Raw genomic sequence first — 20,295 nt, 5'->3', positions numbered from 1 at the left:
CAGCAGATCTTATGAATAAATCTGCTGATGATATCTGGACCCATTTACAAAATTTGAAAGGTGACTTAAAATATTACCAACGAGAAGGACTATTTAAAGTACTAAAATCTTATGTAGATGTTTTCAGTAGCAAACCTGGTCAAGCCAATGTTGATGGTCATGACATCAAGGTTACAGAAGGATGTAATCCGAAAGGATTGAGGCCCTACCGTGTTCCTGTTTCACTTCAAGAGGAAGTTGATCGTCAAGTTAAAGAACTGTTAGAATGGGATCTTATAGAACCCAGTGACAGTAACTGGGCACATCCTATAGTATGTGTTGCAAAAAAGAATGGCGGCGTTAGACTGTGCATAGACTTCAGGCTTTTAAATAGCTTCACAATTCCGGACGCCTATCCGATGAAGATTGCTAAAGATTTACTATTCGAAATAGGGAAAGCCAAATTCATAACAGTTCTCGATTTAACCAAGGGATATTGGCAAATTCCTATGAAAGAAGAAGCTAAACCCTACACAGCATTTATCACTCATTCCGGCCATTACCAATGGAAAGTTCTCCCTTTCGGTTTGAAAAATGCTGGAAGTACCTTCCAAAAATCGATGGATAAGGTGCTTGCAAACCATAAGAACTACTGCCGTTCATATATTGATGATGTGGCAATATTTTCTGAAACTTGGGATGGCCACCTCTATCACATCGACCAAGTGTTTCAGACACTGAGAAACGCAGGTCTAACCGCAAATCTAGAAAAGTGTGATTTCGGAAAGAGCCACGTGAAGTTTCTAGGACATGTAATAGGTTCTGGCTCTCACTCTCCAGATCCTGAGAAAGTAGAAGTCATCAGAAATCTGTCTAAGCCTACCACTAAAAAAGAAGTCAGGAGTCTTTTAGGGCTAGCAAGCTACTATAGGGATTATATCCCAAATTTTTCTGAGATTGTTTTACCTCTAACAAACCTTACAAAGAAGAGTGTTCCAAATAATATTCCATGGGACTCTGAAAAAGAAGCAGCTTTTAACAAACTTAAAGAAGAGTTGATTAAAATGCCATCTCTGCATACTCCGGACATCAGCAAGCCCTTTCAACTCTATACGGATGCATCTGCTTTCGCAATTGGAGCGTGTTTAGCTCAAAACGACGAACATGGCAAAGAAATGCCCATAGCATTTTTCAGCAAGAAACTAACGCCCTGTCAACAACGATGGTCAACCTTCGAACGAGAAGCAGTTTGTGTCATCGAAGCCTTGAAAAAATTTGACACATGGATTTTCGGTGCCAAAGTGCAGATTGTGCCTGATCACAATCGCCTCACCTACTTGACCCAAAGCGCCCCTCATGAAGCTAAACTGTCTCGTTGGGCCTTAGCGTTACAACGGTATAACATGACTGTGACATACCGCAAAGGAAGTTCACATGGGAATGCTGATGCTTTGTCAAGGTTAGCTGTTAACTCTTTCTCTCTCAATGAACTCTGAGCAACATTGTCTCTACGGTGACGAATGTGCTTCTTGTGGGGCGACTTGTAAAGATCGTGACTTGTAAAGATCATGACTTGTGAAGATCGTGACTTAAAGAGAACGTGAAATATAAATAATAGGACAAGAACTTGCATTTTACGGTGTGGCAACAAGAAGAGGATTCGAAAGATTTATATATATATTTTTGTTTAGAGAGTTGAATGTTTTTAATTTTTGAATAGTTGTAAGAGTTTTAACTGCAGTAATTAAGAGTTTAAAATTTTGATAGTTTAGAGCTGCAGTATTTATTTTTTTTGGTTCTGTTTTAAAATTTAAATAAAGGTATTTTGTTTATTCTGAAAAATTAGCTTTATTCTTCCTACAAGATTCAATATTCATTATATTGAAATAAGGAAAGGATTTTTACTGCCGCTAATCCAAAGACCGGTGAGACAAGGAATTATTGCATTACTCTGTACATGCTCTTGTTGTGTACCTGGTAGCACTTGCAACTAGCACTCGAAGATTCGTGGTTTCATTCCCGAATAATTGATCTACCCCGAAAAAACATAATGCCTCTGCAGACTGATCCGAAAAAAACAAAGCTAGATCAAGTCCACGTTATACTTTATTTCAGGCCAGAACCGGCGACCCAATTTTCTCTCTTCTTAAACTTTGTTGATTTAAAAGTAAATTAAAAAAAAAAAAAAAAAAAAAAAAAAAAAAGGAGAAGAGATAAATTGACTTTTCAGTTTTTCTAGCAAAAAATTTCTGTTCTTATCTTTCGTCTTGAAGCTCTACAAACACGTGCATGTTACATAATAACTAATCTAGACCTTACAAAAGCCATCATAATTTGAAACATCATTTCCCTTTTTACTGTTGTACGTTTTAGAGTTGTAGATCACAGATCCAGAATTTTATTTTTTCACTAGTAATCAATAGCGTAAATCGGGTTCAAAATCGCTAGTTACACCATGGCTACTGCAATTTTCAGGTTCTCGAAATATGTCGAAAACGAAATCTCTTCGATTTGTCACCAAAAGATTAAGAGGGACATTCTTACAGTTTAAAAATTTAAACTGAGGAATCAGATTTTGTCCTTAAGTTTCCTTTTCGTTTCAGTTGCTTTTTCTCGACAATATTCATTTTCACTGAATACTTTCCAAAATACATTTAATAGAAACGCGGGAATTAAATTCTTTGGCAGACAATGCACTTTCTATAGTACATCCAGTATTCTTAGGTTAGAGAGACCGCAAATATTGCCTTTTCTATAGACATATTTTACAAGTGTATTATTGTATATGCTGTATCTATAAATACATGTTTCTGTATCTATCTATATATATATAAAGAGGAAAGTATGTTTGTGTGTTTGTTCGCGATATACTCAGTCATTACGACATCTATCGTCACCAAACTTTCTACAATTTTTTTCGACATGCACTTTTGTTTTTCAAAAATAAATAAATAAATAAAATTAAAAAAATAAAATTCAGAGATATTAATTAAAATTCTGAAAACACTGATTTTCGTATTCATTTTACGGGTGGCAACAGTCTCGCTCCGTCGGATATACAATTCGAAATATTTCGAAAAGTGTTGCTGTGGCTCGGTTTTCAAATCGTCAGAGCTTATTAATCAAAAATTTGTGTAAGTTTTACAAAATCTATAGATATATAACGAAAATGTCTGTTTGTTTGTTCGAGTTATTGATTTCTGATCAATTACGATCAATTTTTTGCCAAATTTAATCGACTAAAATTGAATAGAGATGAAATATTGGATGGAACTTGAGCTTTACGACCATTTTATTAGAAAGACGAAAATCATTTAAAACTGCGTACCATTGTTGCTGATATAATGAGGGAGAATTAGTTTATTTTTCTATCGAAATTTTTTATGTGAGTTCCATATCGCATCAGACTGAAAAATGTATGACTATGAATCGTATTTTTTGTTCAAAATAATGATGCATTTATTTTTATTTTTGCTGACTCAAATGGCAATTCCATACGTGATGTGGATATACATACCATGATTACGTATTCAGTTGTGGTACAAGTCTTGAATATTAGTTTCTTTGGCCTTTTTTATGCATTACAATGAATAATCTTCTCTCTGTTGTTAGATACATTACTCTCAATCTAACTTAACTGCTATCGGGTACTTCCGCTAGTAGAGAATATTTCTGCAATATATAAATTGAACTTCTAGCAGGAACAACCATATATCATTATTTATGTGATGCGACAAATATTGTTACGTGTGCAAGGGTTCGTAATGAATGGAATGCACACAGAACTGGTGATAGCTTGATAAAATTTATTTTCCCAAAAAGAAACACTGTACAATTCTGCAACTTTCCACAAACGTACTCTACAGCTCTTTTTAGTATGATAGTGCACAATCAGTAGTTATTACTTTAAACTACCAGGGACGTTGAACACAACGCAGTGTTAGGTCCCAATCGCATTATGTTTCGGCTACGCGAGACTTGACGTCTTAAAGGGCATCTAAAGAGCGATGCTCGCACGAAGATTTCTCAGTATCCGAAGTCAACTCTGAACTAAAAACAGAAATTTAATGCTTTCGTAGTTTATTCTGCAAATGGTGTAAATTTAGAACATTACACGGAAAAGGGAGTGAGAGTGACCAGTATTTTTTATGCGGTCAAGGAAAAAAACACCAGACTCCAGATTTCACATGCATAGTTAAAGCATGACGATTCTCGTCCGCATTCTGCTCATTTAACGATTGCAACAATCCAGGACATGAAATGTGAATGGCTCACAAATCCACCTTATCCAACAAAACATTGCTTCCACTAAATTTCATGTTTTTTGACGGCTGAAAGAGGCGATAGGTGGCTGCTGGCACAATCAGGAAAATCCTTATCGCGACATATCCACGTATTTCTAAAGTGCTGAAATGGGTGTATTAACGACCCAAGGACAATTTCACGGTACATGTATTTTTTTTTTTTTTTTTGGTATTTCCACGTAATAAAAATTATGATTTTCATTTGAATCATACTAATAAATTCGATCATTTCATGATACACTAGGGTTCAAACCTAGATAAAACTATTAGTGTCCATCCTTACTCGACAAATGGAGAGCTAAAAGTAGATGAATTACCGCATAAGCTTCACTCGAAGCTGGATTAGCAATTAAGCAAACTAAGCACGTGCTCAAGGCAACAAGGAAAGCGAGCATTACAAAAAGCAAAGAAAGGAAACACTATCATGAAATAGTATTTTGAATAATAACAACAAAAATTTTAATGCAGGAAATGAGAAAGAACTTACATACGTTATTTGCTATTTGAGATTTTATTGAAGCCATCTTAATTTAAACACCATTTTCTTGAAAAACACGAATATAAAACCACTCGAGTGTTTTAATAGAAAATACAGAAGATAAAATATGGCATACAAAAAGTTGCTTCTTTTTCATTCCTGAATATAAAACCATCTTGAAGTGTCATTCAGAATCAATTGACGAAGATGAATGTTTGCAAACACTATATTATTGGTGCTTCATATTTATTGCTTGTTGCCCAAATATGTGTTATAGTTGACAAGGCACTCAAGTGTTATAGTTGACAAGTAAACAAATCAGCAGCATGATATTCCGTTGTATGGATAATATTGTGTCTTATATGATCAAAGCATGGTTAATAGTTTGAAAGTGGAATTCACTAATAAACTAACTTTTACTTTTAATATCTTTCGAATTTAGCATGGTGCAGAAAGGAAGAAATGAATGGAAATATACGTTGAAAGCACATGAGGTACAATCGGAAAGCATAGCAGTGTCATTTTCAAAGATCAAAACACGTTTTTGTGAAGCAAAAGTCATTCATCAGAGTTTTCATGAGTCTCCAATTGACAAGAAACAATCAAATAAACATTTTATTGACAAGATATTTAATGACTAGAACATTTTATTTACAAAAGTCGTGAATTCCGTTAATTTCACAAAATTAAAAGCAGCCAATTTCAGGTTATTTTCCTAAGAAATATATATATATATAGAACATAAACATCTCTTATAAACCAACGTTAGAAAGAACACCGTTTTGCTTATTTAATATATGGGTTGAAACAAGGCATTCATGATTTACTTTCTAACAACTATAATCCATCAGTCTAAAACCAGCTATACAGATTTAGATGACACGCGCCAGATTTCGCGGCCAAGATTCAGCAACAGCTGAATGAGCAAAAGGTCCACGGTGTGTAAACAAACATGTCTCGCTTCATAGTTCAAAAGATATAAAATTTGCAACAGAAATTATTAATAGGTAACTGTCACTTTTCTCAGAAGATTTCGTTGAACAAGGTGAATCAGAGCTTTATGTTTTAATTGTCAAGGGCATAAAAGAGCACAGACTGGTAATTATAGCGCACAAGACGAATATATTTCAAGTACACTACGTGTGATTTCCATTTTTCCTCATAAAAGTTTGCAGTACACTAGATTTCATTTTAATGAAATAAGAGAAATGAATTATTGGACTAAACTTTATTTTAAGAAAACATGTTAGTAGGTTTAGCTTGCAAAAAAGAAACGACTGTGTTTATATCCATTACCACGAAGTCCACTGTGTTTTCGTGGGCAACTATTAGAGAATAAATTTTCATTCTAGATGCATCTAAAATAAATTTCGCAATAGGTTAAATTTATAACCGGACGTCCGCATTAATGTTTCAATTGGATAACTATTGACCACAGACGCAATGCTACTTTCAGACCACAAACGGAATCCTGTATCTAAAAAACTCCGAGGATTCATAATTTTTACGAAAAAACTAAACTTGGGTTTATTTCTCATTCTTTATTTCTGAATCAATTTTTGCACAAAATGGTGAAAGGCAGGCATTAATTCTGCAGCAATTTCAGAAAGAAATTTTTAATTTTGCCTTATCGATTTCTAGAAACATATTATACTGGATATAAAAATAGTATTCTTCAGATAGCTTTGCCACATCGGAACTATTTTTTTACAAATGTGACATTTTGACAGCTAACAAACCGCGAAAATACTTTGAAAGATAGTCATAAATGGTTTGGAAACTTATAATTCGAAGTAAATTTTTAGCATGGAAGTGCATTTTTTTTTAATAACTAAGTGTACAACTTTAAAAATAGCCCGAGAATCACTATAATAGAGCTAACCAAAACAGCTCGTTCAACAAAATAAACGAAAGAAATTTAGAATTTTTTTATTCTTAAAAGAATCTGAAGCTACTCCGTGCCCTTTATTTTTTCTTAAAACTTTCTTTTTAATTTCACACTTTTCTTCCATTTAATTTTAACCTTCCGTGAAATAATGAAATTAGCTAAAAAAAAAACAAATTTATAATTTCATAAATTTTAAGAAAGAAATTATATTCATAGCTACTCTATGCACTTAATTTATTTTTACATTCTCTTTCATTTCACGTTTTCCTTCAATTTAATTTTAATCTAAATATGCTGCAAAATTTCGGCAATTTCTGATCCACAGAACACAAAAGTTCCAAAAGATACAACAGTGCAAATAAATTCGGAAAACTTTCCGAAGTAAAATTTAAATCTGCAAAGCTGACTATAATCAGATTTTTTTTTAATTACAGCACATATGATTCTGATGCAAAATTTCAGATACAGATGGCGCCATCGAGGTAGTATCCCGTTGTATATTCAATAACTTTCAAGCCCTTATAGTACTTGTCAAGCAAAAATACAAATTAATATTTTTTTTTTCAAGTCATTGATTTTTTATAGCTACTATACATACAGTTCCAAATATACTCTCGTCTAACACCATACTAAATAGTATTTAAGAGAAGTACTTCACACCTCTGGCACATTTAGCAGCTCTCTTCGAGAGAGCCATCTTTCCCTAAGAGTTGCAAGGATCCTTAAAGATATAAATTTCATAGTACACAATCTACCAGATCAATCTGAAATTTCGATTTAGTGTAGTACCGTCTGCACTGAGATAATTATTATATTTATATTATATCTATCTCACTGCCCTGATTTTTATAATCCATAGAAATTTATTCTTGTTCTTTTCCACATTCATTTCATTGATCATTTTCAAGTATTTGCCTTTCTTTTTTAACTGATTCTTGGGGTAAAAATTTCAGTCTGGGCATTAACTCTGTTTAAAATTATGAAAATATAAAATTCATAGAATAGGACTGAAAGAAGTCTGCTTCGGAGTGGATTATGACAAATCATATTACAGCAATCTCAAGTGACGAATGCTATTATGGAATGCTTTTTAAAGGAAACTGACTATTATTCACTTAATGATTGGGAAAACCTTTTGTTAAAAATACCCATGCAGGCATAGCTCACTGGAATTGGAATTCCAGTCAAATTATCAGTGTTTAGTGGTCTTATACTTTCAGTCACTAGTAGGCTTCAGGAAAGAGAAGTAACAAGGTAAAACCATAAAACATGTCTCCAGTTTGCTCTGAGATCACAAGTGTATTTTTAATTTGAATACTTAAATACTAGGTTAGCGAATCTTACTTTTTGAACTGACAAACTCAGCATTTAAAGCATTTTAAACAATATTCTCAACAGACAGGGCCATCATCAACACTTATACAAAAAAACTCACTATTCTTCAAGTGATGGAAGGGATTTTATTGTGACACAGGGAGTCTCAAAGTTAAAATGTCACACAAATATTTAAAAAATTTGATTTTTTTATGAATAATTAGTCAAGCAGGTTTTTTTTTAACATGTGCAAATAATAACACTTTATGTTATGGTGCTTAGTTATATTGTAAAACAATTCAAGGCAATTTTAAAGCCAAGAAAATAATTAAGGTGAGCAAAATCATAATTATTTAAAATTAATATGTGTTATGTACCTATGATTATTTTTAGAATGTATTTCTTTAATATTTTAAAATTAAACTTGTAAATCTTACATAAGTCTTGTAACATTTGTTAAAGTAAGAACAAGTAAGAAAATTGGGAAAGAAAATGTGTGATTAAAATACTAGAAAAAAGTTAAAAAAGCTTTGCTGTTTGCATGAATGTTTGAAGCACTGTGAATTATGTGGAGCAATATCTGATTGTCTAAAGATATATAAATATTGCTGTCTAAACTTATGTAAACATTCCTGATAAATCCATTAAGTGACTTTCATGGTTTATTCCAGCCCATAATGCCAGGCAGCATTTATTTACATAATGGCAGTGTTTCATGTCACAGGCTCACATATACAAAAACAGTTTGAAAAATACGAGAAGAGATTTCTGCTGCAATGGCTTCCTCAGTTTCTAGATCTTAATCCATTCACTACCTGTAGAATACAGTCATGAAGTCTTCATAAGAAGCCAACTAAAAATATTTACTGGATTTTCTGTTAATGCCAACAGTAATATATCGGTATAATAAGACATGCTGGTAATTGTTTACACTTTGTTCAGTTATTTAGCTGCAACCCCCCTCATCTCTTAATCAAGGCTGTTGAAGAATCTGAATATATCCTTTTCATCACAATGCAGTATTTTGCAAACATCATGCAGGATAGGTGACTTACTCATAACTTAGAATGATGAATTAAACATAACAGATCCATTTCTTGCCCTCCAATAAGCTCTAACCTTACTCCACTGGATTTCTTTTTTGATATCTTGTGAAAGGAGTTACAGGTAAAAGATTCAGAATACTGTGTACATGAAAGTGAGAATCACTACAGTGAATGAAACTTAACATCTGGTAGTTTTTCCTAAGTGTGGACAAAAACTGAATATCACTTTCATCTCTGCCATACTGTAATAGCACAAGTAATGTAATGCTTATCAGAATCCATGTTAAGCTGTTAGTTTCAATAAAAGATATTTCACAGCATACTGTGTTAACCATAGAAATTAACACTAAACACTGCCATAGCATTTCTAACATTTTGTATACTATCAAATCTTCCAAAATTAAAAAAAAAAAAAAAAAAAAAAAAGTTATAAATTCCACTAGGCTGATTTCAGTCATGTAACACACTCATTGTTCATACCTAAAATTGCAAAAATCAAGGCACAAGAAGGCCAACTAAAGCCCAACATGCATAACAATTTGGTCATGGCCACTTCCTATATGTATAAACATGGACATATAGGCATGAATTTCTTATGAAATTTGTTGAATTCACTGACCAAGGGAGGTCCTTTCATAACTCCCTTTTTCACTGTTATGCACAATAGGTGCTATACTTTTCAAGAATTACTGTAGCAGAAGTATACTGTATACTTTTCAAGAATCTGTAGCAGAAGACTAAGCTCAAGCAATTACAATTAAATTACTATATCACATAAAATGAAGTTCCTTTCCATTACAAGGTGAATATCAAAGCGATACAACATTCCAGAACTAAGTCACAGCAGCAGAAGCAAGTATAGCTATAATTAAGTGCTTTACTGAAATCATTAGATTAACTATTTGGGAGTGGGGTAAAAAAGATACTAAACTTGCATAACATGACTACTGAAAGTACAGTATGGAAATTCTTTTATAAACATGAGTGCAATTATTGTATCATATTGCTTTACATAAAATTTTAGGCATATTATAATTTGCATCACATAAATAGTTCTCTGTTTTGAAGAAGAATATATAGAGGATATATAACCTTCATAGCAGGGTGGGGCAAGGGAGACATATTTCCCCGGCATGCAGCATCCAAGCGATGCCAAATTGATGCTACAAAAATTCTTAATGAAATGTTTTCCATTCTTGGCACACAGAAACGGGCACAAATTTTTCAGTTGACCAGGTCAACTGAAGAATTTGTGGAAAATTTTTGGAATCCACTGGAAGCCTAGATACACCACTGATAACCTTTAAGAATTAACACATAGAGGCATTAAGGTATCCCTAGTACCCTTGGAATTCTTTTCAATTTTCTGGAACTGTTGATTAAACTAGATTAGGTTTGCTACAGATGGAAAAAACTTCACACAGTGGACTAAAGCAAGAACCGAATAACCACTATTCAATGACCTTATCTATCTGGCATTAGTATACAATCACAGCATTTCCAATATTGCCAATGCTATTCTGGAATCCACAACACAGTATTTCTATTAAGAACCTGAAACTGAAATATGTCATGTTTATTCCCAGTTGTGTTAAACAAATTAGGTTCAATATGCATTTTCTGTGATTTAAAAAATTAATTACAATGCACAGCCCAATACCTAGAATGATATAATATTGAGACATGCTGACCACCAGCTAAAAAGTAAATAAATAATAGAAAAAATTCAAATCTGAAAGGATTAAGATTTTAATATCACACCAGATGGTTTATTAAGGCTTTTTATACTCTCTCTGAGCTTACACTTTTCCATCTGCTCTAAAGATAACATGAAGTTTTTATTATTATTGCCATACTTTTTTTTTTAATATTCACTGCATTATTTCTTTAAGAATAAAACATGGCAATAATATTTGGCGGCAACATCCTTTTATTTGTGCTGCCACACATTTTTCATATTTACTATATTATTTTTTAGAAAATGTTATTTTCATATATTTGTTTTAAAGTAATATATGACAACATTTAGTGGTAACATTCTTTTATTTGAAAAGTCATGCAGACAAAAAAAGTGAGGATCAAGACTAATAATAATATTTAATAAATAAAAATTCCATCCCTATAAAATCTAGGAATGTAGAATATAATACTGAACAAAAAGAAATAGATGTGTCACAAATGTGATTTGTTACTTTGCTATAGCAGTCCCTGAGACTGAATTGCCAATGAATGAAGACCACCAAAATCTACTACACGTTCTTATACCGCTTCATGTGATCATACATTAGCACTAGCTGCATGTTATTATGCCTCGCTATTTAATCGTATACTAGCACTGTGTTCCATTTTTGGTCTCGCCACGTATTCTTATATTATTTACTTTTTAAGAGGTTTTTCAAATTTGCATTGTTTATTTAAAAATATATTCACTGCTTTTGTGTGTGTATGTGAAAATGACATTAACAATTTTCAATGTGCAAGTAAAGAGGTGGATGCCATATCATTTTTTTTTCAAGAAAGAGGTGTTTAAGTACAAATGAGTATGTGAAAATGGCCACAACATGAAACCTTCTCTTAACAACAAAACTATTTGAACGAAATGAAAACCAGTGTTAAAAATTGCAAAAAGAAGAAGGGCCTCCATGTTGAAAATTGATTCAGCATTTCCAGACTATCATTTGTCACCACTTAGATTTATGTATATTGGGCAAATGAGTTGACATCCATGAAAAGGTGTAACAAACAGCTTAATATGTGTGAAAGTACCAGGGCTGTCAAGTCCGAGACGGGTAGATTTTTGGGTAAAAGGAGTTGGAGTTGCTAACAAACACATCGACTCCGACTCCAGTTTTTATTGAACAGTTTGAATTTGAAATGAAATTAAAGTGAATTTAAAAAATTAATGACAAACTGAGTTAATATTTTTATTTATGGACTATATACATTAATAAATACATTAATAAATAGTTATTTATAGTAATACATTAATAAATAGTTATTTTCTATGTTATTGACATATTAGTAAATAAATATAAGGGAGCAAGATGGATGGGATATTTGCCATTATTAATTAAACTGATTCATTTAGTTACTAATCTCATTGGTGAATTTAGGTAAGCAGCGAGAACTCCTAAAATTGATGCCATTCTTAGGAAGCGAGCAGGGAAAGGAGCAGTGCAGTGGAGAAGTACATATTTAATGATATAGTGGTTGTTAGGATTAAGAACTTTTTCAGAAAATGTAAATAACCCTAATATTTCACTAACAGAAAGACTGTGGAATGATCTTGCAGAACTGGAAACCCTTCTTTCAACATCATATATAGCCATAAAAAAGCTACAATCTGAAGAATTAACAAGAGGCAAGACTGAAAGAATTTGATGTTTGTTCTTTCTGAAATGAAGGGTTTATTACAGAAGGAATCATTTCTTCAATGAAGATAAGAGAAACAAGTTTGTTAGACAATCATGCTGGGTTCAATATATGTAGATCCAAATCGCCCAATTTTGTTGGATGACAAACAAATTAAAAAGGCAAAGAAAGCCATCTATGAACTTTCATTAAGAATGAAATTATTATCAGAGCAACTGGAGTATTCAGATCAAAACAGTCAAACTGCAGATATTGTAACTGAGTCTCTATCATCGTCTTTCACTGATGAATTAGATTTTGAAAAATATTTAGATAATATTGAAAAGGCTACGGCAAAACAAATGAAAATAAACAACCAAGAGCCTTTAGATATAAAAATGAAAAAATACAAACAAGATTTATACACGGCATTTGAAGAAATAGATAAATATGATTGCTCTTGCAAGACACCTCTTTTAGAACTTATAAAAATCTATCCTGTAAAGTTAAAGGAAGTAGCCCTAACAGTACCCTTTCTTCCTACTCAAGTTAGTGTGGAAAGACTCTTCTCAGATTTGAAGTTTATCAAACTGGATCTATGGTCCTCTAACAAAGAGGAGCTTGCCGAAGTTTTACTGTTTCTTAGAAATTACTAATGCCAGTTTTTCCATTTTATAATAAATGCTAATTAATATAAAAAATTTGCTATGCATCAATTTTTTTTCTGTAGTATCTATTACTTCTTTTATATTAAAAAAATAAGCTGTACCCATGTGTATATGTTTACATATATATGAAGGAGTCGAAGTTGGAGTCATTAAAATTCCAGGAGTCAGACTCGGAGTCGGTCATTTTCCCTACCGACTCCACAGCCCTGGAAAGTACTGCAGTTTTAATGAATCATTGAAAGTAATTTTTGAATTATGGCCTTGTAATAAGGATTCTTAAAAATATTCTTAGGAAATAACATGTGAGTATTATTGTTATTAGTATATATTGTGTTGTTTACTTTTACATTCACACTTCATGAGCTTGGAGAAATTATAATTGAGAATTTTTGCACAAATCTAAAATCACCAAATATGGTTGGAGGCTTCTATAACAAAGAAGTATCAGTGATTTTTCTTACACATGAGATTCCTGAATGTCATTTTCACAAACCTGCTGACTAGGAAGTAGCAAAGTTAATAACAAGACATTGATTGTCATTGCACTGATGATGGCCAGGATCATACAAGGTGTGGCTATTAATTTTCAAGACTGCTCTAATAACACCAGAACATATGATGTGAAAAACTTAACCTTTTAATATGTTTTGAAGTAATCCCCATAGGTCGTAATACACTTGCATAAGTGCTCGGCTGCATAAGTTGTGAAAACAACTTTTAAAGTCCTTTTTCCAGAAGGCTCTTTAATGTCGACATCATGTTCTTCTTGATGTCTTCAACACCACAAAGCGTGTTGCTTTGATCACAGTTTTGAGTTTAGGAAAAGAAGTCTGCGGGAACCAAGTCGGGAGAGTACGATTGAACATTCCCAAACTCAAAACTGTGATCAAAGGATGTCTTTGTGGATGTTGAAGACATTAAGAAGAATGTGACATTGACATTGATCAGCCTTCAAGAGGACTTTAAAAGTTGTTTCCACAACTTATACAGCCGAATGCAGAAGTCTATTACAGCAGATGGGGATTACTTCGAAACATATTAAAAGGTTACGTTTTTCACATCATCTGTTCTGGTGTTATTAGAGCAGTCCTGAAAATTTATAGCCACACCTTATATTTTCAGTGCGTCAGTGGTTGTGGAAGGGAAGCAGACACATCCAGGGCAGCAAGCACTTTGCTTTTGTCGCCCCTGTGCAATCTCTACAGATGCCAAATTCTGCTGCCCAGCAGATCCTTAAATTCTAAAAATTTTACCATCCAGAAATTCTGTCACCACTGCCTCTTCTAAATTCTGCCTAAAATTTCGCTATCTCTAATTTTTTTTTTTCCTTAGTTCTAAAATTCTTTTCTAAATTCTAAAATTTTTGCCACCTCTGAGAACTGTAGCCCATGTAACTACATCATTTCTGATGACAAACCTATTGGGGAGGGTTAGTATTCTTCTACCTGTCATAAACAATCAGCAAAACAATGTCTAAATGTCATCTTAATAGATTTAAACTGATCATCCAATATTCAGGATCACGTAAGTTCCAATGATTCTGGATTTTGTATTGAATTTTTGAAAGAGAGCAGAAGTGAATATCAGATTAATAATGGTTTTATAAAAAATTCACCTACATTTTAAAACAAGTCGAATATGATCTTCTCTTTTCAGATGCAAAAAAAAGCAGTTGTCATTAATTAACTACTCTGAATGATCTTAATCTGCACTTGAAAGCATAACTAATAGCATCATTATTTAGTTGTAGACTGGTATCAACACTGGGCAAAATATACCATAATCAAATTACATAAAAGTCTTTAATATTTACACTGTTCAAAAGAGACAAGCGAAGAAATTCCTCTTCCTAGAATGCTTTAAAACGCAGTACAATACTTTGAGCAGAAGATGTATGAAGATACTCAGTGAGAGTTACAAAATACTGAAATGCTTCACATCACTATGAAACAAATCAAACTTTTTATGTTATAATAACAAAAATCATTTTGATAATATAGTAGAACAAATCATCATTTGAAAGTGGTGACCAAGGAGGCAACTTCATACAGCCCACATTAAGCCTGTGTATTTTGGCTTGAAGGTAATAGCATTAAATTTTTCAGTGAAATGTTTATGCTGTGTAAAACATATCACTATTATCAAACAATAATCAAAAGTTGTATTTCAGAATCACTCCTGTTTGTTATAGAATTGAAAATATACAAAAAAATGTACACATTTTAAATGACAGGGAGATTAGAAAGCTCATCACTGAAAGAGAAGGCTCAGGGCACATGCCAAGTTTGTACTTGTGTAAATCAAACTGTGAAAATACTATGTTTTCCTGACTACAGAAGATGGTATAATGACACTCCTGTAGAATTGCTACAAGCAATTATATGGAGCTTAACTGTCTTTGTTGAAACTTCTAAAGAATTCCTCTACAATTATTTTGGAATACATATATCAACTGGATATTATCTTCTGCTGTCATACACAATTACATATTTTCTGAAATATTCTACATATTACTTTCTCTTGAAAATTTATTCTAGCTACGTTTCTATACTGCTATCTGTACTAATATTCTTATTCCACTATTTATACTAGTTGTGTTCATTGTAATTACAAAAAGGGAGGGAAAAAAAAAAAAAAAAAAAAAAAAAAAAAAAAAAACATGTTAAATTCTTCTAGTAACAATTGACTAATATTTAAATCATTTCATACTTGATTTGAAAAACACAATTAAATTTAAATTTAAGTATTTTTGACTTTGCAACAAGAATAACTACACTTTTAAATAAAATGCTAAATTTTGTCTTAGGGATCCTTTAAACTTTCTTTATCAAATGATAAAATATGTACACTCATGGGAAATTCTTGATTATTTAATACTACCCAAATTCTGGCAAAACTATTTGCGATTGGGGGTGGTGGTTTATTTAATTATGGCAAAGCACACTAGGGCTATTTGCCTAAGGGGAGAGATGCCTTCGTGGAGGACTTTCTAAGGAAAACTGGCTCGTATTCACGTTACACATGAGGAAAACCATGGAAACGCCCATGCAGCCAGCCTGTTCGCAGGATTCGAACCTCGGACCGAACTACCAGTGTTCAGTAGCTTGGGGGGATGAAGCTGGATATTTCCATTCCACTTTAAAAGTGGCTGAAGAACTATGGTAAAATTAGAGGATTGAACTCCAAAAGCTAGATGACTACATAGCATATTTATATATCACAGATAAAAAAAAAAAATATATATATATATATATATATATATGTAAGATAAAAATGTATGAATCAGAATTATAATATAACTATAAACATTAATTCTTCCTCTCTATTCTAAAATTGTAATAACTTATCTGCATTGCGTCATTCAAATTAATCATGCAATCTTACGTAACCGCTAATACCAGATGCCTCTTGACGACCAATCACCGAATTGTAAACCAAAACTTTTCTCTTCGCATGCTTCCATATTTCATAACTACGCACTTCAGCTTTTGCTCTCTACTGTGCTAAGATGTAATTTCGCTGGCTTGCTTTCTATCCCAACAATATCAAAAATGTAAATCTTCTGTGGAAAGGCACGACTAGAGTGCCAAGTGATTGTGGCCACAAATATCAATTGGAAATAAAAATGGAATTAAAATCGCTTCTACTGCCAAGTTTTATTTACGAAGTCAACATATTAGCTTACGATGCAATCAGATTACTTCCTCTTCAATATAGGATAACTACGCATCTACAGTGTCATAATAAAAGCACAAGGAAAAGACGGAACACTGTAGATGCACGATTAGACACATACTGAAGAAGAATTTGATTGCGTAGTATGCTAGTAATGCTAACTTGGTAATATCTAAAGAACTTGGCAGTCGAAGCAGTTTTAATTCCATTTTTATTTCCAATTGATATTTGTGGCCACAATCACTTGGCACTCTAGTCGTGCCTTTCCACAGAAGATTTACATTTTTGATATTGTTAGGATAGAAAGCAAGCCAGCAAAATTACATCTTAGCACAGTAGAGAGCAAAAGCTGAAGTGCGTAGTTATGAAATATGGAAGCATGCGAAGAGAAAAGTTTTGGTTTACAATTCAGTGATTGGTCGTCAAGAGGCATCTGGTATTAGCGGTTACGTAAGATTGCATGATTAATTTGAATGAAGCAATGCAGATAAGTTATTACAATTTTAGAATAGAGAGGAATAATTAATGTTTATAGTTATATTATAATTCTGATTCATACATTTTTATCTTACATATATATATTCATACATTTCCTTTATAAAAAAAGTGGTTGCCAGTATGACAGCATCAATGTAAATATATATATATATATATATAAAACATGATTTCATACAGTAATACAGAAATTAAGTTTCATATGAATTATAGCAAATGTATAAACTTCAACTAGTACCAATCTTTTCTTAAAAAAATTACCATCTTTTTATGGATCATAAATAATGAAAAGATGAAGCTGTATAAATCAACTAAAACTAATAATAGTTTGCAGGTAAATTTTTTTATCTCTTATTACTCACTAAAATTTTTCTAGGAATTAACTAAATAAATTAATTTCCGTACGAAAATTACATCTACTTAATAAAAGCTCAAAATTATGAATAAAATTCGAATTTTTTTTATGAATCATTATTGCCGAGGGTCTAAACTTCAGCATGTTGCTTTTTTCATTACATCTAAGTTAAATTTTACAGTATGTAGCAGGCATAACCGGTGTGTTGAGTAAATCAAATAAAATGCTTGTTTACATTAAGGGAATAAAAATTTGAATAATAATATAACAGTCAATAATTACCGAGACTATGACGCACAACAGCGCATCTGTTAGCCATATCTGTGAGTGTTGATCTAAACATCCACGAACTTTTTAAAATCTAAAATATTTTTTAATAACATGTAAACAAGCATTTACGACCAGAAATGACTCGCGTGTTGCTGTTGCGGATGAATAATTCGCTCATTGTAAACATACAAGGAAAAATTTTGTTTTAAATATCATAATTCGGTTTTAAATACAAAGGAAAAATGACACATCCTTTTTAATTTATTTACCTTATTTCAGTTATTATTTTCTATTGTTATTTGTTTCTAAAACGCGCTCTAAATAAATGTTAAGAGAACTGAAAATAAATTTAAAATTTACCAAACAGTAATTGTTCTTGTTCCTGAATATTTTTCAAGGACTTTAATTACTGTCTGTGCCGATATTTGAATATTTGTGACCGCTTTTTTATTGCAATGAAATAGCAGCGTCAAGTTACTCAACTTAAATGTTATGCACCGGGAGTTTAAAAAACTGCATTTGGTGTTTCAGCGAAGAAGAATGAGATGGTTTTTATTATATTAGAAAACATTTTCAGAAAACAAATAATTTCTAAGATGACTATTGTAAAAGCAAGTTGCTGTTGCTTTAAATTTAATAAATTAAAAAATTTTTTTCTGTCTCATTGAAATGAAAAATGTGTATACCAAATTATTATTGAATTGATTTAAGATGATTTGATGAACAAAATTGATTTAAGAATGTAAAATATCCATTTAATTCATGTTCTGTTTATGTATTATACTCTTTTCATATTTTGCTGGATATAGGAGGCTTTAAATAAACAAATTTCACCAAGTCTGAGGAATGGTTTTAGATGAATGAAAACTTAAAGAATTAAATAAGTTTCAATCAAGTAAAGGCCGTTTCATAATTAAAATTGAATGATTTATATTCAGTTCAATCAAGTAAACGTTAAATTTTTACCAAGACACTTAAAAATTGAATAAATGAAAAGTGTAGCAGTTTTCTGTATTTCAGGGGGAAATATACAGGATTTTGGTAACACTGTTTCTTGTACAAATTAATAAAATGTGTCATAAAAGTGTAATAATTTGGCGGCTGTCTTATGAAGCGTTTGTTATTTCTTAAAAAAAAAATATTCTAGCGATGCTTTTGTTCTTTATTGTATTTGTATTCAATTTCATACGTTACAGGCACAGATAGAAATATGTGGGAATACAGAATTTCATCACTAATCATACAGGCATAGTTCCACCATGCTAATTGGGCATCTTCACTTCAGATTTGATGTGGAACACCCTAGAGACCTAACAAAGTCCTCTAGAGAACTTTCAGCTGCCCAATGTCCCCATGCCATATAGACACTGCATATACACTTGCAAACATCCATATCTTCTCTAAGATTTCCATCTGTGCTTTCTTCACTATCCACTATACCAATCACAGTGGCAGGAGTTGCCTTCATAACATTATCTCAATTATTAAAGTTTTGGGAATGTATTAATGTGTAATATTACAATAGATACTTTCTAATTACCTACACTTCTGGTTTGAAAGTTCAATAAAATTGTCATATTTTTGTTATATTTTCAAATACAGCCAACCTATGCATGTATATACATGGATTTATGTTCTTTATATTTTTTCCCCCATTTTCCTAATGTGTGTGTGATGAGTTTCCATGTGTGTTTTTTAATGTTCTTTTAAATTATAATGAATCACAATGGGACTCTGGAATTTACTAGCTGATGAGGAAAAAGCCTTGCATTTCTTCAGAAATTAGATATTTTGCCCAAAAGCGTAAAATGTGGAAGCTTAGATTCTATGAATTTGTGTTTCCTGAATGACCATTTATTTTTTAATGCAAAACCAAAAGCTGCAAATAGAATGTGGGTCAGAAACAGTTTTAAAGAGAACTGCTTCTCCTTAACAACAGTAATTTGCTGTATGTATTGTGGGGCAAAGGAAAATGTATTAATATTCTGTGAAGAGGAATTGGGATTATCAATCGGAATCATAGGACAGCCAAACAAACAGCTTTTACCAAGTAAAAAAAAAACTGTGACTTTTCATGGGATAGGGATAATAGTAGAAAGTAGCTTATAGTTTAATATTTGTTAAGTGCTACTTGATTTTTATGGCCTGCATTCTCAAAATGGCAGAAAGATTATCGCCAAGTTTAAACCACTGGCATATATGAGTGCTACTTGTGGCTGCAATGTTTTAATATGGCATCAAAAGGCTCATCTTTCCCAGAGGATTTCTGCAACATGTGACTCTAGATGATGTTGAACCATAACCCTTTGGTTTTTGTTTTATCATTTAACAAAGCCCCACAGTCTTTCCAAATTTTGTGTATGAGCACCCATTGTTGGATCAACAAAAATTAATTTGTGATTCGTTATTAAATGGCTGTAACCAGCCTTTTCAAGCTCGTCTATTTTATAGGCTTGCCAACAATCTGAATAT

General features: G+C 32.2%; 1 protein-coding gene across 1 annotated transcript in view; it reads right to left on the bottom strand.

Annotated features, from left to right (window-relative positions):
* Nucleotides 1-17,992, bottom strand: part of LOC118201971 (succinate dehydrogenase assembly factor 4, mitochondrial-like) — a 60,782-nt gene extending 42,790 nt beyond the window's left edge. The window contains exon 1 of the mRNA XM_035374119.2: nt 17,836-17,992. Within this exon, the coding sequence (XP_035230010.1) occupies nt 17,836-17,896 (61 nt within the window). The 5' untranslated portion in view covers nt 17,897-17,992. The remainder of the gene's footprint in view (nt 1-17,835) is intronic.
* Between the last annotated feature and the right edge of the window lie 2,303 nt (nt 17,993-20,295).

This window comes from Stegodyphus dumicola, chromosome 2 (assembly GCF_044657685.1).
Source record: "Stegodyphus dumicola isolate Sdum_Otavi_A_Nest chromosome 2, ASM4465768v1".
NCBI classification, from domain to species: Eukaryota; Metazoa; Arthropoda; class Arachnida; order Araneae; family Eresidae; genus Stegodyphus; species Stegodyphus dumicola.
Note: the sequence above shows the minus strand (reverse complement) of the source record. Positions and strands in the feature narration are given on the sequence as shown.